This window comes from Salvelinus namaycush, chromosome 32 (assembly GCF_016432855.1).
Source record: "Salvelinus namaycush isolate Seneca chromosome 32, SaNama_1.0, whole genome shotgun sequence".
Classification (NCBI taxonomy): Eukaryota; Metazoa; Chordata; class Actinopteri; order Salmoniformes; family Salmonidae; genus Salvelinus; species Salvelinus namaycush.
The window spans coordinates 7,386,893-7,410,362 of NC_052338.1; the positions used below are offsets into that span (position 1 = coordinate 7,386,893).

General features: G+C 41.4%; 2 protein-coding genes across 2 annotated transcripts in view; both read right to left on the reverse strand.

Annotated features, from left to right (window-relative positions):
* LOC120026780 (solute carrier family 2, facilitated glucose transporter member 1-like) overlaps positions 1-12,000 on the reverse strand; it is a 21,344-nt gene extending 9,344 nt beyond the window's left edge. The window contains exons 1-2 of the mRNA XM_038971496.1: positions 11,956-12,000; positions 10,402-10,731 (exon numbers count right to left, since the gene is read on the reverse strand). Of these exons, the coding sequence (XP_038827424.1) occupies positions 10,402-10,731; positions 11,956-12,000 (375 nt within the window). The remainder of the gene's footprint in view (positions 1-10,401; positions 10,732-11,955) is intronic.
* Positions 12,001-14,253: 2,253 nt separating this feature from the next.
* LOC120027500 (cytochrome c oxidase subunit 6B1-like) lies at positions 14,254-17,366 on the reverse strand. Its single transcript, XM_038972452.1, has 4 exons — positions 17,255-17,366; positions 15,888-16,009; positions 14,839-14,939; positions 14,254-14,445 (listed from the first exon to the last, which is right to left on the reverse strand). The coding sequence occupies exons 2-4, from the start codon at positions 15,991-15,993 to the stop codon at positions 14,392-14,394; spliced, it is 261 nt and encodes an 86-aa protein (XP_038828380.1). The 5' UTR covers positions 15,994-16,009; positions 17,255-17,366; the 3' UTR covers positions 14,254-14,391.
* Between the last annotated feature and the right edge of the window lie 6,104 nt (positions 17,367-23,470).

Consider the following 23,470-nt stretch of genomic DNA (forward strand, 5'->3'; position numbering starts at 1 on the left):
CAGTCAAAAGTTTGGACACACCTTCTCATTCCAGGGTTTTTCTTTATTTGTAATATTTTCTACATTGTAGAATAATAGTGAAGACATCAAAACAATGAAATAACACATCATGTAGTAATCAAAAAAGTGTTAAACAAATCAAAACATATTTTATATTTGAGAATATTCAAAGTAGCCACCCTTTGCCTTGATGATAGCTTTGCACAATCTTGGCATTCTCTCAAACAGATTCATCTGGAATGCTTTTCCAACAGTCTTGAAGGAGTTCCCACATATGCTGAGCACTTGTTGGCTCCTTTTCCTTCACTCTGCGGTCCAACTCATCCCAAACCATCTCAATTGGGTTGAGGTTGGGTGATTGTGGAGGACAGGTCATCTGATGCAGCCCTCCATCACCCTCCTTCTTGGTCAAATAGGTTTTACACAGCCTGGAGGTGTGTTGGGTCATTGTCCTCTTGAAAAACAAATGATAGTCCCACTAAGCCCAAACCAGATGGGATGGCGTATCGCTGCAGAATGCTGTGGTACCCATGCTGGTTAAGTGTGCCTTGAATTCTAAATAAATCACTGACAGTGTCAGCAGCAAAGCACCCCCACACCATCACACCTCTACCTCCATGCTTCACTGTGCGCACCACACATGCAGAGATCACCCGTTCACCTACTCTGCATCTCACAAAGACACAGCGGTTGGAACCAAAAATGTAAAAAATTGAACTCATCAGCCCAAGGACAGATTTCCACCAGTCTAATGTCCATTGCTCATGTTTCTTGGCCCAAGCAAGTCTCTTCTTATTATTGGTGTCCTTCAGTAGTGGTTTCTTTGCAGCAATTAGACCATGAAGGCCTGATTCAAGCAGTCTCCTCTGAACAGTTGATGTTGAGATGTGTCTTTTACTTGAACTCTGTGAAGCATTTATTTGGGCTGCAATTTCTGAGACTGGTAACTCTAATGAACTTATACTCTGCAGCAGAAGTAACTGGGTCTTCCATTCCTGTGGCGGTCCTCATGAGAGCCAGTTTCATCCTAGCGCTTGATGGTTTTGCGACTGCACTGACATTTTACGCATTGACTGACCTTCACGTCTTAAAGTAACGATGGACTGTCGTTTCTCTTTTCTTATTTGAGCTGTTCTTGCCATAATATGGACTTGGTCTTTTGCCAAATAGGGCGATCTTCTGTATACCAACCATACCTCGTCACAACACAACTGATTGGCTTAAACGCATTAAGAAGGAAAGAAATTCCACAAATTAAGGCACACCTGTGAATTGAAATGCATTCCAGGTGACTACCTCATGAAGCTGGTTGAGAGAATGCCAAGAGTGTGCAAAGCTGTCATCAAGGCAAAGGGTGGCTACTTTGAAGAATCTCAAATATAAAATATATTTTGATTTGTTTAACACTTTTTTGGTTACTACATGATTCCATATGTGTTATTTCACAGTTTTGATGTCTTCACTATTATTCTACAATGTAGAAAATAGTAAAATAAAGAAAAACCCTGGAATGAGTAGGTGTGTCCAAACTTTTGAATGGTCCTGTACATATTTACAAATATCTTCACATGGTGATGTTTCTATTAGTTAAAAACCCAAAACAGTTTGCTCTTAACATTTGAAATAGGGCTTTCTTAAATTCACTGTGTTATTTTAATGCCCTAATTTCTATAGGTAAATGATTCCAGTCAGTCAGTTGGGTCTTTGTGTCCTTCCATGAAAACACATTGTTTTCTATTGCTGAGATACGCATTGAACCCGTTTAGTGATCTGTTAGTGGAACCAATGTTTTTAAGTTTTCCTAGTAAGATGATCAACTAAATCAAATGCTTTTGATAAATCATAAAGATGGCACCAGTTAGTTTGCCTTGGTCAGATTAAGAATTTATATCATTTGTATGTTTCACTAATGCTGTAGTAGTGGAATGGGTAGGTCTAAAGACAGATACAACGTGTGAAATTCAATTAATCTAGGTACTGATACATTTGAGAATATATTAATCTCTCATAGAATTTTTCTATTGAACAGGTTACTGGTATAGGTCTATAGTTATTTGGGTCTAAGGAGTTTCGGCCTTCATGGAGAGGGGTCACTCGGGCACATTTCCATACAAAAGGTATTTCACCAGTCTTTAAAGACATGCTGAGATCTGCTAGATACATTATAACATTAGCAGACCACTTTATAGTCGTATGCATATACATATGGCTATATGCTGGATACCAAAATGTAGGCTATTTACATTTGACTGTATCCTTAATTGACCCTGTAGCCAGTTCTCAAATGAAACTCGTTGAAGGCCACATAAATCAAGCTCTGGGTCTTTTCTGCTGAATCCAGTAATACGCAACACTATGCAGAGACACTGCTGAGAAGGCATATTGTTAGAGGTTATATGATACTGGAATGACCTTTCCTCGCGGCTTAGGTGCCCTTTGGTCCACCTTTAGAGCTCGTGGTTGAGGCGGTGTTGAGGCCGTATGGGAGCCTCAGTTTGTGCGAGAAGAGATGACAGAGACGTGAGGGACTTGTGTAGGAAACGCTATTAACGCCCCCAAATTTTGAATGCAATGAAATATAAGATCGCAAATGTTCTTGACATCAGTATAATTGATTTGATCTTTACATCACCTTACATCTAACTATAGTTGAATGATGCAATTCTGGTCCATTATAAACATTGCCCTTTCATCTCTTCTCCTACTGAATTACATTTTCTCTTCCACCGTATGACAGATTTCCAAACATATTTAGATGGCATATACTGTATTTTCTGTGTTTTGTATGTCTGTGTTTGGACGGGAAGGTCTCCCAAAGTGATGGCTCCAGTCAATAGAGGAATAGAGGAACCATCCGGAAATCCCAATGAAAAATAGAAACTGAAGTAGGCAGGGATGTGTCACAAGACAAGGCATGTGTCTGCAAAAACGTACAATGTGACAGTCTGTGCTATTTTAACACACTGTAAACAAACGGGCGAAACACTATGGCCTCTGCCAAACCCAGTCCCTCCCTCCATCCATCCATCCCTCTCTCTCTCTTCCCTCCCTCCTCTCACTCTGTTTATATCCTGAAGTTCACCTTCCGCCACTCCCCTTCTCTCTTCCCCCCTTCGCCGCCTGTAAAGTCACAATGACTCAGTAGAAATAAGCCTTGAGATGCATTCAAAATTGGTAAAATTATCATGGTTTGTACAATAATTGTATCAATATTGAAAGAGTTGGGATAAGGACTGTGTTAAAGAGGTCTTCCTTTTCAGCCCGGCCAAATGCTGTACTTGATTTAAAAACATATTTCACGATTACACACGGTCATACCTTCAGGTATGTGTACGATGTAACGTTGTGCTAGTAGCCTAGTAACGGGGTTGTTTGCAAAGTGAGCAACACTCAGATAAAAATAAGAATTCAACAGGGTAGTAGTCCTTTTCAGAGTCACAGAAGTGGAACTTATTCATCTGACCTTAGTGAACTGTACACTCCGATTCTGTCTCAGGGCTCCATCTCTCTTTTCCTCTTTTTGTTCCCATCCCTCTCTTTTCCAATGATGTAACACACTACTTATTTCATAACCCCATCCCAGACTGCATCTATTTCCTCCTCTTTTTCCCCCTCCCTGTTTATAATGATGGACACACGACTTCTTCCATAACCCCCTCGCTCCAAGAGTATTTCTGTCTCGTCCTCATTTTCATAACAACTGCCTGAAGGTGACTGTTAAATTGACACTCGCTAAAATAGACCAAAACACACAGCGATAAAACATGGCATTGCTGCTCCTTGCACCAATGCATTGTGGGAGGGAAAATACTCTCTCTCTCTCTCTCTCTATACAACAACGATTCTGGCCTAATTATTTTTGAGCCATTCACTGAACCGTTCACTCTTATCTCATTAACCTACTGTAAGAGAATCAATCAAACCCATTCATGTACTGAAGGACGCTGAGGCCAAATTGTATTGATGAGTTGATTAGCTTTGGCTATATATTCAAAACCACAACATAGGTTGAGATCCAAATGGCCTTGGGTTATTTCATTATGTCAATAGCAGAGATGAATGATTAGAAGTGTATGCCATAGCCTATTGCACGATAAACGTCCATTACCTAAAAGCTCATTCTGGAACCTATTATTCATAGAACAGTAATCTAACTGTCCAATCCTACAGTGCCTTCACAAAGTATTCATACCCCTTGACTTATTCCACATTTTGCTACAGCCTGAATTTTAAATAGTTGTTTTTCTTCGCCCATCTACACACAAAACCCCATAACGACAAAGTGAAAACATGTTTTTATAATTACACAAATATCTAATTCACATAAGTGTTCACACCCCTGACACAATACATTTTTAGAATCACCTTTGGCAGCTTGGAGTCTTTCTGCGTACGTCTCTAAGAGCTTTGCACACCTGGATTATACAATATTTACCAATTGTTCAAGCTCTGTCAAGTTGGTTGTTGTTTTACTAGTGCTTTGTTGCAAACAGGATGCATGTTTAGAATATTCTGGGATATTCAATGTCTGATTTTTATTTTTTACCCATCTCCCAATAGGTGCCCTTCATTGCGAGGCATTGGAAAACCTCACTGGTCTTTGTGGTTGAATCTGTGTTTGAAATGCACTGCTCGACTGAGGGACCTTGCAGATAATTGCGTGTGTGGTGTACAGAGATGAGGTGGTCATTCAAAAATCATGCTAAACACTATTATTGCACACAGAGTGAGTCCATGCCACGTATTATGTGTCTAGTTAAGCACATTGAACTTATTTAGACTTGTCATAATAAAGGGCTTGAATACTTATTCACTCAAGACATTTCAGCCTTTCGTGTTTTATTCATTTGTAAATTATAGGGTATTTTGTGTAGGCCAGTGACACAAAATCTCAATTTAATCCATTTTAAATTCAGGCTGTAACACAACAAAATGTGGAAAAAGTCAAGGGGTGTGCGTACTTTCGGAAGGTGCTGTATGGCTCATGGAAGCTCAGCATAGAACATGAGCATGACTCACTGATATACAGCATCATACAGTACAACGCCCACCACCATGAAGTAGGTTTTGAACAGTCATATGACATTCTGACTGCATGCAACAGAATTGGAAATAATTTGATGGATTGTAGGAATGCAAAGGTTTAGGGACCTTTTGAGGGGCCACACATTGTATGGTCAAAGTATAGTACGTGTGAGTAGTGTATGGTCAGCATATAATAACAGCAGCATAGATTACTACTCTGTCTACAGGATTGAATTAGGGAGCAGAACTTACCTCCTCCTCCACCATCTTCAGTGAATAGATAGATATTCACTAACAAATAGAAGCTCTTGATGAGAAGATGACAAACAGGACAGGAGGACAAGAGAAAAGATATTCAGGTGGAAAAGCACGCACAGTCTTGAAAGCTGCAGCCTGCAAATAAAGAACTGATAAGACGTTGTCCTTGGTGCTGAATCTGATCACAGTTGTAAACAAACGTTGCCCTGCTGCTTTTATGAATTGAACTAAAGTAGCCCTAAAATAACAATTTTACTCATTTTATATCCTGACAGCCTACGTTCTAACGTCTTAATAGATTGCAATGTCTTCATTTGTTTACGATTCTATTCAATTGATTTGTTGTATGCCCAGTGCGTATTGAGCTAATAGAGGAATCCGATGGCAGCAAAAACAATATACTTATACTTCGCTATAAAAATCACTATTCTATGAAATGCAAAACGTAGACTTTGCGGTCAAATAGAGTAATTCCCACACTTCTTAAACGGTCAAAAGCTACTATAAAGGCACTACTTCTTGACCTACTAATCAATATTTTATTTACATTTAAGTCATTTAGCAGACGCTCTTATCCAGAGCGACTTACAAGTACATACATTTTTGTACTGGCCCCCCGTGGGAATCGAACCCACAACCCTGGCGTTGCAAGCGCCATGCTCTACCAACTGAGCCACACGGGACCGATATATACAGACGGTTTGTCAGCAATGCCCTAGATATGTCACATAATAGTATAAATAAAGCAATTTACCGCAATTCACCTGTCGTGACCAGTCGTGCTATTCCTCTCCCGCCCTCCAGGATTCAACTGGCACCAATGCGGTAGGATACTACTAAAACAAAGTCCCTTGCAAATGTCTTCGTTATTCGTTTCATATAGCTCAGGCTTGTGGAGTGGATGCGCGACCATCCGCACGTTTCCCTTTGAGGAGTTAGTTCAGTTCCCATCAACCTATGAAAAACGAGATGCTCTCTGCGTGACCTCTTTTTGGCGTGGGTCTCCTATTATGGTGCTGATGTTGAACCAACGTTGGTTTAGTTGTAGGGGATGTAGCGGTCCCCGGATAGAACCAGCGGTTCCAGTGTCCTCCCCATGATGCTCTGCGAAGGAGACCTTGAGAGTGATCAGCTGATGACGGATGCTGCTGATGCAACGCTGCCCCAGTACCAAAGCAATGTATCACACGCCTGGCACCGTCCGCGATACTGATCAGGATCCATCCATTTGTATGCTCTTCCGTTCGAGCTATTCCTCCATCTAATATTTGTTTAAATGGTTGAAGTTGTAGAATATGTGTAGCCTGTTCGACAATTAGGTTTATATATATGCTGCATAAATTGCCTCCCGTATATTGTTCTCAAGCAGTGGGACTGAAATTGAATAACTGTATTGGGTATCACGTCACATGGCTGTCAGAAATCTCGTGACTCAGTGTGAGAATAGTAACAGTAGCCCATGACTCAGGGTTATTCAGTCAACATGAACAAGCAGAATGAAACAATTATTGTTCATAAATTGTTACATTGTAGGTGATGTTCTCAAATGCCACTCGCTCTCGGCCTCTGTTGTCACCCTACCATGTGTGTAGTTCATCTATATTTTTTGGGTAAAAATGTGAACAATAGTTATGGTATTTTGATGAACTGAGGATAATAATTACTTTTTAAAAATGATGCTCTTGGTACCCTTTATTTATTGCCCTATCCACGACCGATGGACACACTAATCTAAAGGATACCACTATTTTCTTCTTTCTAACCCGTCATAGCATGGGTGGGAAACAGTGTATACAACAGACCTGTGTACCTATGGTTGAACAGTGATTGGCACGTGTGTTGCTCAAAACACACGCGATTTAAACAGAAGCTACAAAATGAAGTAGTTCGAATAAAAGCGTTAAAACGTAAACGCTCCCCTAGCCTATATGATGCAACTGACCACGAGGGTTGCCGGAAAGACTGCCGAATGCTTGTTACATCAAACTGAATGAGGCGAAAGTTCGGATTTGCAATGAGGAATGGATACATTATACAAGGAACGTGCCCATTGTCTAAATACAGGCACAACCTTTATTAACTGATCAGTATGATGAAAGGGCACAACCTGGTGCAACACCGTTCAAATTCAGTAGACATTGATGCTGCAACATAAAATGCTTGTGCCATGTTACTCCAACCAACATTTCAAAAGTATTTTTTTCCTGTTATTGTCCAAACTTCTTTTATATTGGGAATAATGGGGCACTATGTAAATGAGCATCTTTATGTTGATCTCAATATAATAGAAAACGAATGTTTTATTAGGCCTATGGTCTGAATAATTACCAAGAGCTTCGCTCTTTATTTGTGAGGCTTACTCATTCTTCTCGCGTGATATCCTACAGTGTATAGATGGGTTAGCTGACGTCACGAAAACGATGCACACGGTTCAATGTGGCAGAAGTCCGTGAGTTGTGATTCTGGATTTGCAGATAGCTATCAACAATGACAAGAAACTGCCATGTTGGGAATCGTAAGTGACTCGTTTTAGCTGGTTTTATCTTGTTCTTGATTTCATGTCACTGCTAAAATGGCAAATATTCGCACCGAGGTAAAAACAGACTCAGGTTGGATATTCGCCTGTAGTCTTCCTTACGTCCACTATCAGCAGTTAGGGACCTCATATTTCAATAGCTCTTTAACCATTACTCCTAAAACTTTCATTACTGATTCTAGCTAACCCGATGGCATAGACACACATTGCACACAATCTTTTTGTGTCGATTTACATCTCGCACTATTTTAAATTATTTATTTACATTTTTGAAATTCAATAGCACCTTGGTCATGTGACCTACTGACCTCAAACAAGGTTCATAATGTACACTCAGTGGGCCTACACATTGCACACCCTTTTGTCTGTCAATTTGCATCTCATGAGATTTTACTATATATTTTTTAAGTTTCACATTTCAATAGCTCCTTAGTCTTATGACCTACAACCCTCAAACTGTTGTCAGAATATCCACTAACAAGCCTTATATATTGCACACCCTTTTGTTTGTCAATTTTCATCCCACACGATTTTACATACATTTTTCAAACGTTCAAATGTCAATAGCTCCTTGGTCATGTGACCTACAACCCTCAAACTGCTGTCAGAACTTCCACTGAGTAGCCTAATATGTAGCACAACCTTTTTTTGTCAATTTTCATCTCACACGATTTTACATTAATTTTCAATGTTTTTCAATGTTTCTAATTTCAATAGTTCCTTGATCATGTGACCCACTGGACTCAAACAAGGTTCATAATGTCCACTGACTACCCTTCTATATTGCACACCTTTTAGTTTGGCCATTTTCATCTCACACGTTTGTACATTAATTTTTCTAACTTTCTCATTTCAATAGCTCCTTGGTCATGTGACCTACTGACCTCAAACAAGGTTCAGAATGTACACTCAGTGGGCCTACACATTGCACACCCTTTTGTCTGTCCATTTTCAAATCACACAATTTTACATTAATTTCCCTGCTCTGCCCCCCTGAAGGACAGTGTCACTCAAACACCTATTCACTTGGGCCTTCTCCCTGGGGCCTTCCTGACCTCCAGGCAGGCCCGCATTGACCTGGTGACCTCTGACTCCTGGCCTACACTCTCTGGGGGAGGCCTTCTTGTGCACCTGGTGACCCTTTGACTTCCACAGCTAGTCCCAACCTGACTCACAGTCCCACCAGAGGACGGGCTCGGGCGGATGGGCGACCACCACCTAGCCCCCTACCTATCCAGAGCCCAATGTCTTAAGCCTTATACCCACCTGCCTGGGCTCTCTCACACTCTGTGTCTGGCCTCTGGCCCCTGACCCTTCTGCGTGCAACTTCCCTTATTTGTTAAAACATGCCAGAGGCTGTTCACCTTGGAGACCTGCTGCGGATATGGATACGGCCCGGCTTGAAATGTACACCCTCTCCCCTGGATTTTCAAGGGCCAGCGAGAGCTCACCGGATGCCGCCGGAACCGCAATGCTTTCCAGGGCTTGGGCCCCTTTCTCGGGGGTGAACCCATTCCAGGGTGCCCTGCCCTTCACAAAGAAAAGAGAACTCTCCCCGGGGCTCCCGCCAGCTTCTCCGGGATCAGTCGCTTCCCGCACTGGACGCCTCGTGGCGCCGTCTCCGCCAGTCCATGGACATTCTGAAAGTAGTTGTAGGTCACATCACCAAGGAGCTATTGAAATTATAATGTTGACTAAATTCATGTAAAATCGTGTAAGATGAAAATGGACAAACTAAAGAGTGTGCAATGTGTAGGCCCACTGAGTGTTCATTCTGAACCCTGTTTGAGGTCAGTAGGTCACATGACCAAGGAGCTGTTGAAATTCAAATGTAAAAAAAGTTGGTACTTTGTTTACGCTCCCTAACTAATTCAACTAGGAATACAAAATGCTGCTCACATTTCCACGTTTTATTGTCCAAATCGTGAAATAAGAACTGTGTAATGTTGTGCACAATTTTTCCAACATCATGACACTTATTTGGAGTCTGTGGCTCAAGTGGTTTGAAAGCTATTGAGGTTTGAAAGCGCGAATATCCGTCAAATATCCAACCTGAAACTGTCTTTACCTCTGTAAAATTTGCTGTAACAATGTATTTGAGAGACAAGTGTTCATTGTGCAAATGCATTTATATTTTCAATAAACATTTTCTATAAACATAGTTTACACGTTGTCAACTGTATATGTACAGTATGTGAATAACTCACGTCAGAGAGATTGGTAAAATGCAAGCATAATCCTTTATTCAGGTATTACATGTTACAGGTTACGACATCCTAATCAGACACTCATAATGCACCTGTTTACATATCCTAGATAGGTGCCCCACTAGCACCATCTCTGGGTTGGCATTATACCCATTATCTTAACATCTTCCTTTTCCTATATAATTAGCTCGAGCACTACATACCATTTTAATACCACAGTGAAAATACGTATTTACATTATCAACACCTTGTTTTTTACAAGGTAAAAAAATATATTGTCCATCTCTTAAGGGAGATAGTGTCCGTACCGCAGGGGCGGTCTTATGTTAGCCCTTGTCCTAGTCAAGTGTGTCACATTGGTAGCATAATGGGCACCTCTGGGAGCCTCAGGTCCTCTCTTGGCACCTCTGGGACGTTGGGCACCTCTGGGATCCTCAGGTCCTCTCCTGGCACCTCTGGGACGTTGGGCACCTCTGGGATCCTCAGGTCCTCTCCTGGCACCTCTGGGACATTGGGCACCTCTGGGATCCTCAGGTCCTCTCCTGGCACCTCTGGGTCGTTGAGCACCTCTGGGATCCTCAGGCCCTCTCCTGGCACCTCTGGGACGTTGGGCACCTCTGGGATCCTCAGGTCCTCTCCTGGCACCTCTGGGATGTTGGGCACCTCTGGGAGCCTCAGGGCCTCTCCTTCCTCTTCCACATCTTCCTAAAGTTGTGGAGGCACGGTCGGCAGAGATAACTGCCCTGGTGGGGTCTTACCTGTCTCCTGCCCACACTATCCAGAGGATATTCACAGTCTTCCCATGTAGCCCTTCTGTGCCCTATGCTCTTCTGAACTGGGCGTATGTCCTTCCGGTTCCTTCGATACTTTCGTCCCTTTACTTCCACTTCACATGACCTTGCGCTGATTTGTCCTATGCGTGTGCTGTGACTCCATGTGGCATCCCTAGAGTGAGGTGACAGGAGCACTTGTTTTATCACAGGCAGATGTTTTGCATGCTGGTCATAGTAATGTTTTGACTTGTCCTGATGTGCACGTTGGTGTGCCTGAACATCCCCAATGACCTTTGGTGTGAGGAGCTTGGGAGCTGTTGGCAACAGAGAGCGGGAGTGTCTAGACATTAAGCTCTGCACAGGACTGCTGCCGAAGCCCTCTATGGGAGTATTTACCCGACGCCAAAATGGCTTGCCACACATCTGTGCCTTCCTGCATAGCCTTTGCTATTTTCACTGCTGACTCCACCTTACCATTACCCTGACTGTGGTAGGGTGAGGAGGTCACATGATGGAACTCCCAGGCTTTTGAAACCAAAGCAAAGTCTTGACTCATGAACTGGGGCCCGTTATCCGTAACACCACCACTGTCAGGTATGCCAAATCTGCTGCTTACAACAGTCGATGATGCAAGCGGCTGTTGTGTCAATTTCTCCACCTCCCAAAAATCTGAATAGTAGTCCACTATAATCAGAAAAGGAAGATTCTTTACTGTGAACAGATCCATTCCCACTTTAGACTAAGGACGTGCTGGTACGTCATGTTGGTGCAGCGTTTCCTTTTGCTGCTTAGGTAGATTAGCATTACATATGTTGCACACAGCCACAACATGTTTCATTTGTTGGGTCATGTTGGGCCAGAATACTGAGTATCTGGCTTTCCTGAGACTGGCTTCGACCCGAGTGCCCTGCATGGATACGAGAGAGAATCATCGGGCGTAGAGCTTCTGGCACTACCGCCCTATCGCCTTTGTAGACGACCTTTTCCTGCATTGTGAGTTTGTCTCTGTATGTCCAGTAGTCCCTTACCAGGATGGATGTACTCTTTGGTGACCTTCGTAATGACACCCTGTTCCTCCATTGAATCAACAGCATTTAGTATCTTTTCCTTCAGTGGAATGGGGATTCGGCGGGGGAAGCTGTTGAACTGGTCTAACAGCCTCATCTACCACCAGGTGGAGCTCACCTGGCAGAGCCCCCATCCCTTAAAAAACGTCCTCAAACTGTTTCAGTATTGCCTCCGAGGAGTTCAAGTCTGATGGGACCTTTTGTTTTTCTTGAGTGCTGACATGATGAACAACATGTTGGTGGTTGAGCTGTAGCAACTTAAGCTTTTCACACGTTTCTGCTGAAAGGAGAGGCTTTTGGAAGGTTTTCACCACTTGGAACTTTAGCACGTTTCCTCATCATGATTGGCTTGTAGTTCTCCCCTACTGGTGTAATAACTGAGCCATCATACAGCCATAGCCTTGCCTTGCTTGGTTGTGGCTTTGCATCTCCATCACTTACATAAAGTCTCTGTAGCCAGGTATATTGACAGTTGAGCCACTGTCTAGCTGGCATTTGAGTGCTGCTTGGATCATAATCACAGTTATCACACGTCAGTGGGGCAAGCTTTAAGTTTGTAAACCATTTATCTTTGCCACTTTGAACAGAATTGACATCTGTCATGTATAGCATGTCCACTTTTCTTCATCATCATTTTGATCACTGCATGTATCCTGTTCTAGCAGTTTGGCAGGCTTACTTTGTCTGCACACTTTAGCAAAATGGTTATTTTTTCCCACGGAATTTGCATACAACCCCATATGCTGGGCATTTGGCTCTTGCGTCTGGGCATTTGGCTCTTGCGTGTGTTGATCCACAGAACATGCACCTATCTTCAGAATTTTTCCGCATTGCATTACTGTCCGATTATTTAAGTTTCCATTTTTTATCGACATGGCCTCTGTATTTGTTCTGGGTGGCATAATTGACAGATTCTGTCTGTTCAGAGACAGTGGTCATCTTTATTAATTGGATCTGTGTCTGTTCGCTTGCTCTGCATATATCTATGGCTTTAGTCAGCGTAAATTATGGTTCGCGCAGCATACTTGCTCTCATCTTTACAGCCAATCACAAGTCTGTCTGAGCATTTCGTCTCTCCGAAATCACATGAATCAGGCGCAGCCTCACAACATATTGACCAGACGTCTCTGCTTGAGTTTGTTCACGTGTTAAAAATGAATCTTTCATAACTTTTTTTTCCTATCCTCTTCCCCCATTTCTAGATAACGCTGAAGCATATGGCACTCTCTTCCAATAACGCTAAGCAGTATTGCCACTCGCACATTCGGGTCGTTTTTATCTAAGGCGGTAACGATTTCTTAATTCTCCCACTGATCACGGAAAAACAATCAGTTTTGATACAAATCACCTTTCATGTCCATGGCGCCCGGCACCGGAATTTGACTGAGAGATATTGCAGTCTTCGTCCTCGCTCAATTCTTCCACTTGTTTGCCTTTATCGGACGATTACGTTGTCCACAAACCGTATCCTCTTTTCCGTAGCGCTTGGCTTTGGGTTCATTTCTCTGACACCATGTTATGTGAATAACTCACGTCGGAGTTTGGTAAAATGCAAGCATAATCCTTTACGCAGGTATTACATGTTACGACATCCTAATCAGAAACTCATAACGCACCTATTTATATATCCTAGATAGGTTCCCCACTAGCGCCATCTCTGGGTTGGCATGATGCCCATTATTTTAACATGACAATCTAAGCCAAACCCGGCTGTTTTTCCCCCATAGTTGCGCACATGTTGGTTTCTATACAGACTACTTCTAGGACCTACATCTACTGTAGCAGCATTTTAGTCTACATACTCTGACCTGGTCGGCTACCAGGTGTCATTGTACTCTGGGGGTTATTCACATTCTCGTCATTATTGAGTATTCCTGAATGTATACTGAACAAAAATATTAACACAACATGTAAAGTATTGGTCCCATGTTTCATGAGCTGGAAAAAATAAAAAATGTCATGCACAACTAATCTAAAATGTTGTGCACAAATCTGTTTATTGAGCATGTATCCTTTGCCAAGATAATCCATCCACCTGACAGGTGTGGCATATCAAGAAGCTGATTAAACAGAATGATCCTTACACAGGTGCACCTTGTGCTGGGTACAATAAAAGGCCGCTTTAAAATGTGCTGTTTTGTCACAACACTTGGCAATTGGCATGCAGACTGCAGGAATGTCCACCAGAGCTGTTGCCGAGAATTGAATGTTAATTTCTCTACCATTTCTCTCCGTTGTTTTAGAGAATTTGGCAGTACGTCCAACCGAATGTCAGCAATTAGTTTACTAAATTCTATTGTACCTTTTAAATATACCAACCTATCCTGTCTTGTGGATTAATTTATGGGACTGTCCAACACTAAACCACCAAAGTCAGCATGACCAAATATCATCACAACATTAAAATATTTATTAGTCATTTTTACAGAAACATCAAAATGCTTGACAGAGACATTAAGATGTGCATAAGGGAAGTCGGGGGAAAGGACACGAGATCAGTGGAAGAAGTCATGGAGTGTGTCCATTTAGATTTTCCCGGGGAAACTTCCAGCTTCAACCTGATCGTCCCATTTTGCCACCTTGGAGCAAGAGAGAGAAACTCAGTAAATGTCCCATGGCAGACAACAAAATGACATAACAGATGACAATTGAGAAAGGAAGAGGAGGAGTTTGTCTTGAAACTACTAACCTGCCACATCACCTTTAACCTTGCATTACTTGATGACTGGCACCACTGATTTAAATATAAGTCTCTTCAGGGGTACTAACCTGCCACATCACCTTTAACTTGCATTACTTGATGACTGGCACCACTGATTTAAATATAAGTCTCTTCAGGGGTACTAACCAGCCACATCACCTTTAACTTGCATTACTTGATGACTGGCACCACTGATTTAAATATAAGTCTCTTCAGGGGTACATATACATTAGTGTTCAACAGAGAGAACCATTTAACTAGTGACACATACCCAGCTCAAGGGACACAGGCTTTTGTAGACTCTCTGGTACCAGTCACAGGGTGCCACGTCCTGGCCTTTGTCGGACAGAGCCTTGTTACATCTGTGGAAGTCTGGACGGAAGAAGGGACATATGTGCAGAATAACGTCAATGCATATGAACTGACCAAGGGAATATTTTCATAAAATTTAGCCCATTAAGTGCCAGTATTCTACACTTAATACACAAGGATCGTTCAAGTATTCAAATAACAATAGTAGCCAATAGCAATCTGACTAGATGAGGTCTCATTATGGTGAGTGGCAGTTGTAAATGTCAGTTGACAATTAAGGTGTTCACATTGTACTAGGCTACACAACTGTAAATGCATTTGTAAATTAACAAATGGCCTAAATAAAACCAAAACATGAATCACAAATAGGGAAAAAACTAAACAGCGGGTGCCCATTCTGCATTTGGGTTAGTTAACTAAGCATTCACGCAGGTACCAGAATCAACGCAGCAAAAGCCATTCAAGCAAGTGAAACACTTTAAACAAGTGAACTGTCACGGACGGACATGAAACTGGCTATAGCGTTACCTGCTTTGGTTAAAGCTCAAGTTGAATTGAGCAAGTGCCATGGCAACCACCCAGAGTGGGTCTGACTCAAAAGAACATGGGGACTATTATCATTGTAACTACAAGACATATTGGGTGAATGTAATGATAGCCATGTCATGGTGTTTTGGATGATAATCGATGCTGTGGACCTTATTCACAGCGTGACCTAAATCGACCAACAGAGTACCCCTTGTCACATGTTATATGACTGCCAACGCTAGCCGAAGTGGATTAATTCTTCAAAAACCCTTATTTAAGCATACATTGGTTTAGCATAGAAAATAACTTTGCCTGTGAATGTATGAGATGCCTGAGAGATGTATAAAAGTATTTGAATATCCAGTTTGAATAAGGTCTATGGTTTGAAAGGACAACAGCACCAGAGCCATATAGGCCTAAACATCTCTGTGTACAGCTCTGAATGTCAAACAACAAGGTAGAGAGTGTGGTGGTTGTTACCCAGATAATTCTGGAAGCAGTTTCGGGTCTGGTTGGTGTTGGGGAACCGGGCATCAAAAGGAGCCGTTCTGTAGTTCTTGATCTTCTCTTCAATTACGTCAGACATTTTGACTGATTTCAATCTGCAAAACACTCATACTAATCAAAACATTGAATAACACAAATCTCAACCAATTTGCATAATCACAATCATCCTTGCCTAAAATGACATCGGAATACTTGCAATTCAAATCAGGCTAGCAGCTTGTAGTCCAATTCTACTTCCTTAAACATGGACCCAATTGACATGTCCTAGTGTGATTAATCAGGCTGTAATACACACTTAATATGTATATCCAGCCTGAGACATGTGTACAAAATCATGTAAATGTTGTTTACAAGCTAGAATGAAATTACATTTGAACATACTCAAATTTGAGAATCTTCAGGACAAACCGCAGACAACCGGTAAAGTTCAAAATTTTATTTTATTCAACATTCTGGCTTGTAAATTACATTTATACGATTTTGTCCACAAATGTTTCATGCTGTATATACACCAATTAATTGTGTACCACAGCCTGATTAATCAGTCAAGACATGACCTAGCTCCTACCCTTGGCCTGCAATAACTGCGCTTATGCCAGTTTTCACAAGAAAGACATTATTTTTTTTCACATGTATTTATTCAGGGTAGCATAATTTAGACCAGGGTCTCATTCGCAATGGTGCTCAGAACAAACTGAATAATTAAATTAATCAATAAAACAGCAAAATTGTACTACAGGACACAGCCGATAGACACACCACATCTCAACAATACAAATAAACCCCGACAATCACCCAAAACACTTGCAAACCTCAGTAAATGCATCCCTCGTCAGTGTTCTAAACTGCCCCAAACTATTCACTGAGGGATACAACTAACTACCTAACGTTACAGCTTTTCTACGTCCGACGTAGCTAGCTGGCGCTGGGTACTAGTGCATTGGCAATGCATTGAGTCAATGTCAAAGTACTAGCAAGCTACTTGGCAGATAATGTGTATAGCTAGCTAAACTAGCTATGCTAACTAGACATCGCTATCCAACTAGAGGTAAATGGAAAGTTGAGTAATTTGACTAAATTAGTTAACATGCAAGACGAGATTGTTAGCCATCTCACTCTTAATACACTAGTTAGCTAGCTCATAAATATAGACTAGCACAGGTGTGCTTATAGCAATCTGTAGCTAGCTAACGTTAGTCGTCTCCTAGCCAAACAGCCACATAAACCTATTATTCACTTCTGTATGACTGTTAATGACGACACAAGATCGATTGTTCAAAATGTCGCGCATCTTAGTTCACAGAACAACAATATTTTATTAGCTAAGAAAGAAGGCCTACCTCTGCGCTAAATGTCTGATAAATTGACCTCTTGCCGTGTCCTCTGAAGAGCGTCAAAACGCAACGCATGATGGGAGAAAGAACATAGTGCGGTGCACCTGCAGGACGAACAGCTTCTCTAAGTTTTCAAAGACAGCGCACTACTGCCACCTGCTGTAAAAAAGCAATACTATACAAATACAAAATAAATCAAGACCTAAAAGATATCAAAGATGGTGAATAAATGACGATAGGCCGTTTACCATTACCATAGGCCGTTTACCAGTCACGAAAACGATGGGACGCTTCAATGGGGCAGAAATCAGTGTGTTGTAGTGATTCTGGATGATCAGATAGCTAACGACAAGAAACTGCAATGTTGGAAATCGTAAGTAGCTAGTTTCATCTGTTCTTGATACCATGTCTTGTTTTGAGGTGTTTTGACTGATTTCATGTCAATGCTAATATGGCAAAAAAAATCGTTAGTTTAAGAACCAACAACTGTAGCAGTGGAGGCTGGTGGGAGGAACTATAGGAGGACGTTGACTCCAATGCTTCCTATGGTTGTCAAGTTGGCTGGACGTCCTTTGGGTTAGGGTTCGGTTTAAAATGAGATTTTAAGAAGATAAATTGTCATTCAAAAGGCACTCGCACATCTGAGCTATCTTTGTTGCAGGTGCATGGTAACAGTTGAATAAGATGAGAAAAAAGAAGAAACCCGCACACTGCTCTTGATAGTACCACTGCTCTTTAATAACCTTTACGTATCGGCTTCAAGGCCTTCGTCAGAGCTTAATAAAGAGCAGTGTGCAGGTTTCTTCTTTTTTCTGAAGAAGATGAATTGTAGAAATGGGCAGGGTTTATGACTGTGGCTGTGGTAGCTAGTGAGGATGCCTAAAAACACGGCACTTCGATACGGGACTCCCTAAATACAGCTATGACCGGAAGTGACTTTTCGTAACAGGTAGAGAGCATTTTCGCTAACCTTAACCTAATTCTTCTAACCATGCTAATAAAACTTGAAACGTTACATATCCTGACCTGCTGCATAAGTTCTCCTAACCTGTGACTAAAAAGTCACTTCTGGTCATATCAGAATCGAAGTGGCGTGTTTTTAAGGAATCTCACTTTGATACAGCTACGACTGTAAGTTACTTTTCTTAGCAGGTTAGGAGAGCATTTTCCCTGACCCTAACCCTTTTCCTAACCTTAACCTAATTCTCCTAACCGGCTACATTAATTCTCGTAACCTGCTGTGTAAGTTCTCCTAACCTGCTACAAAAAAAAGTAATTTCTGGTCATAGCTGTGGCATGTTATTAGGAAATCTCCAACCAAGCTAATGCCAGCCACTTTTATTTTTTCCTCAGTCAGAGAAAGAATATAAGCCTTTTTTGGATCTGAAAAGCTTACTACAGTAGTTACTTTGTTTTAGGATTGTCTGAGTAGATTTGGTCTTTCTGGGTTAAGAAGTTTAAGGGGAAATCTGTTGTTTAAATAATAACAAAGCAAAACCCTGCCACTTTTTTGTAAAGCGATGAGGGATGGGACTGGAGAAATGCTACCTCTTTCAAATTCATAGACAGAGCTATGGATGCAAGGACTGACCATCCATGATGCATGTAAAGCTAAGTATATGTCATTTTCTAGAGCGCATAAAAAAATAAGACTAATGATTTAAGCTTATGTTGATCGTATTCTTGCTTACAAATATCTGGGCATCTGGATAGACCATAAGCTGTCTTTTAAAAAGCATGTTGATGAGTAAGTTAAAGTAACTGTCCAGTGAAAATCTCACTTTTAAAAGTTCATATTCTGTTAACTCGTACCCAAATAATGTGGTTGAACCCACATCAAACTTGTATCTCAAATCAGCGGTCTACTTGCATGAATATTTTTAATGACCGGTATACGCCCACACCATTCTGTTGTTGGGGTACACCCACACCATTGCAACACAGAAAAGCTGCTTTTTAGACTAGATACATTGATGCCTCTCATGCAATTCAAAATATTTATCGAGGACTTATTTGTTGAGGAATGTGATTGTTTTTCTTGACAGTTGAGCTCATGAGGTATTCATAAGTTACAATGGCTTCACAAAGTATTCATACCCCTTGACTTATTCCAGATTTTGTTCTGTTACAGTCTGAATTCAAATTGGATTAAATCGATTTTTCTCTCACCTATCTACACACAATACCCCATAATGACAAAACATCTATTTTTTTTGGTGCAAATTATTATTGAAAATTAAATACAGAAATATCTCATTTATTCATTCACACCACTGAGTCAATACATGTTAGAATCCCCTTTGGCAGCGATTACAGCTGTGAGTCTTTCTGGCTAAGTCGATAAGAGCTATGCAAACCTGGATTGTGCAATATTTGCCCATTGTTCTTTTCAGAATTCTTCAAGCTCTGTCAAATTGGTTGTTGATCATTGCTAGACAACCATTTTCAAGTCTCGCCATAGATATTCAAGCAGATTTAAGTCAAAACTGTAACTCGGCCACTCAGGAACATTCACTGTCTTCTTGGTAAGCAATTCCAGTGTAGATTTGGCCTTGTGTTTTAGGTTATTGTCCTGCTGAAAGCTGAATTCATCTCCCAGTGTCTGGTGGAAAGCAGACTCAACCAGGTTTTTTTCTAGGATTTTGCCTGTGCTTAGCTCCATTACGTTTATTAACAATTACAAGCATAACCATAACATGATGCAACCACCACTATGCTTTAAAATATGGAGAGTGGTACTCAGTAATGTGTTGTATTGGACTTTCCCCAAACATAACACTTTGTATTCAGGACAAAAAGTAAATTGCTTTGCCAGATTTGTTGCAGTATTACTTTAGTGCCTTGTTGCAAACAGGATGCATGTTTTGGAATATTCTGTGCAGGCTTCCTTCTTTTGAATGAGGTTAGTATTGTGGAGTAACTGCAATGTTGTTGATCCATCCTGAGTTTTCTCCTATCACAGCCATTCAACTCTGTAACTGTTTTAAAGTCACCTCATGGTGAAACCCGTGGGCAGTTTCTTTCCTCTCTGTATCTTTGTAGTGACTGGGTGTATTGATATACCATCCAAAGTGTAATTAATAACTAAACCATGCTCAAAGGGATATTCATTGTCTGCTTTTTGAAATATATTTTTTTATCTACCAATAGGCAGTGGCGTGTATTCATGGTTGCCAAGGGAAGCCAGGATTCCCCCAAAAAGCTACCAATTAAAAAATAAACAAAATAATGGATCTTTCGTCTCTGTGTTTCATTACTTTCCTTCAATTCGCAAGAGGTTGAATGTACACTAAACAGTGCATTCGGAAAGTATTCAGACCACTTCACTTTTTCCTCACTTTGTTACGTTACAGCCTTATTCTCAAATGGATTAAATAAAACATTTTCCTCATCAATCTACACACAATACCCAGTAATGTCAAAGCGAAAAACAGGTTTTTAGATTTTTAAAAAACAAAAACAGACCTTATTTACAAAATAATTCAGATCCTTTGCTATGAGACTCGAAATTGAGCTCAGGTGCATCCTGATTCCATTGATCATCCTTGAGATGTCTCTACAACTTGATTGGAGTCCACCTGTGGTCAATTCAATTGATTGGACATGATTTGGAAAGGCACACACCTGTCTATATAAGGTCCCACAGTTGACAGTGCATGTCAGAGCAAAAACCAAGCCATGATTTCGATGGAATTGTCTGTAGAGCTCCGGGACAGGATTGTGTCGAGGCACAGATCTGGGGAAGGGTACCAAACATTTCTACAGATTTGAAGGACCCCAAGAACACAGTGGCATCCATCATTTTAAATGGAAGAAGTTTGGAAACACCAGGACTCTTCCTAGAGGTGGCTGCCTGACCAAACTGAGCAATTGGGGCCTTGGCAAGGGAGGTGAACAAGAACCCAATGGTCACTCTGACAGAGCTCCAGAGTTCCAATCATGCCTGTATGGTAGAGTGGCCTGATGGAAGCCACTCCTCAGTAAAAGGCACATGACAGCCCGCTTGGAGTTTCCCCAAAGTTACCTAAAGGACTCTCAGAACATGAGAAACAAGATTCTTTGGTCTGATGAAGTCAAGACTGAACTCTTTGGTCAGGATTAAGGGAAAGATGAGTGGAACAAAGTACAGAGCGATCCTTGATGAAAACCTGCTCCAGAGCGCTCAAGACCTCAGACTGGGGTGAAGGTTATACCTTCCAAAAGGACAATGACCCAAAGCACACCGCCAAGACAACACAGGAGTGGCTTCGGGATAAGTCTCTGAATGTCCTTAAGTGGCCCAGCCAGAGTCCGTACTTGAACCCAATCGAACATCTCTGGAGAGACCTGAAAATAGATGTGCAGTGACGCTCCCCATCCAACCTGACAGAGCTTGAGAGGATCTGCAGAGAAGAATGGGAGAAACTCCCCAAATACAGGTGTGCCAAGTATGTAGTGACATACCCAAGAAGACCTGAGGCTGTAATCGCTGCCAAATGTGCTTCAACAAAGTACTAAGTAAAGTGTCTGAATACTGATGTAAATGTTATATTTTTTAATGTATTTTTAATACATTTTTTACAACACAGCTGTTTTTGCTTTGTCATTATGGGGTATTGTGTGTAGATTGATGAGGGGAAAAAACAATTTAATACATTTTAGAATAAGGCTGTAACGTAACAATGTGTAAAAAGTGAGGGGGTCTGAATACTTTCCGAATGCTCTGTATAAGCAAAAGTATGTGGACACCCCTTCAAATTAGTGGATTTGGCTGTTTCAGCCACACCGTTGCTGATAGGTATATACAATTTGAGTACACTGCCATGCAATCTCCATAGACAAACACTGGCTGTAGAATGGCCTTGCTCAAGAGCTCAGTGACTTTAAACGTGGCACCGTCATAGGATGGCACCTTTCCAACAATTCAGTTTGTATAATTTCTGCCCTGCTAGAGCTGCCCCGGTCAACTATAAGTGCTGTTATTGTGAAGTGGAAACATCTAGGAGCAACAACGGCTCAGCCGCAAAGTGGTTGGCCGCACATGCTCACAGAAAGAGACTGACGAGTGCTGATGTTCGTAGCACGTAAAAATCGTCTGTCCTCGGTTGCAACACCCACTACCGAGTTCGAAACTGCTTCTGGAACCAACGTTCGTCAGGAGCTTCATGGAATTGGTCTCCATGGCCAAGCAGCCGTACACAAGCCTAAGATCACCATGCGCAATGCCAAGCGTCAGCTGGAGTGGTGTAAAGCGAACCACCATTGGACTCTGGAGCAGTGGAAGCGTGTTCTCTGGAGTGATGAATCACGCTTCACCATCTGACAGTCCAACGGACAAATCTGGGTTTGTTGGATGCCAGGAGAACGCTACCTGCCCCAATGCATAGAGCCAACTTTAAAGTTTGGTGGAGGAGGTATACTGGTCTGGGGCTCTCAGTGAGCTTGAATAGAAGCTGGAGGAATTCCTGACCTGGAGAAAGAGAGAAAATGATGAATAGTTACAATTGGAAATGTTTGCATGCCTTACTATTAGTCCATGTGCTTGGTTATTCAAACTTTGTGGAACAAACTAGAATATCGGTTGGAATTTATTTCCATATCTTTTTCAAGGATGCTCAAATACATTCATATTTTGTTTTGTTTTAAAGACACCTCTTCTACTTAAGCCCATTCTGGGTTGCTTACTTCGGTCATATTGTGCTACCTCTAACCTCTCCAAGTGGGAAGATAAATAATAATTTGAGAGCCTAACCGATGTACATAGTTTAATCTATATTATCGGATGATATTAGCCTTTTACCGGCATATTGATATTGGACGATGATTCTACCGATGGCCGATATTCAATAAATGGAATGTAAAAAAGTGAATCTCATGAACAAGGCAGTTAACCCACTGTTCCTAGGCCGTCATTGAAAATAAGAATTTGTTCTTAACTGACTTGCCTAGTTAAATAAAGGTAAAATAAAAAAGTAAATGCTTATCTGATATCAAGGGCCCATTCTCATTTTCATTATTGCCACAATGTAAGAAATCAACATTTGTGGCAATTTCGGAGAACTTGGTGTGGAAAAATGTCACTTTTTAATTTCCCTGCTGTCAAAAAATAAATTGGCAAATATATCGGTATCGGTAAGTTTTGTCCCACAAAAATATGGATCGTTGTCGGACCCCAAAGAAAACATATAGGTTGGGCTCTACTTTCTATGAACCACCGGTGTTATTAAGTGTTAGTAGTACTTG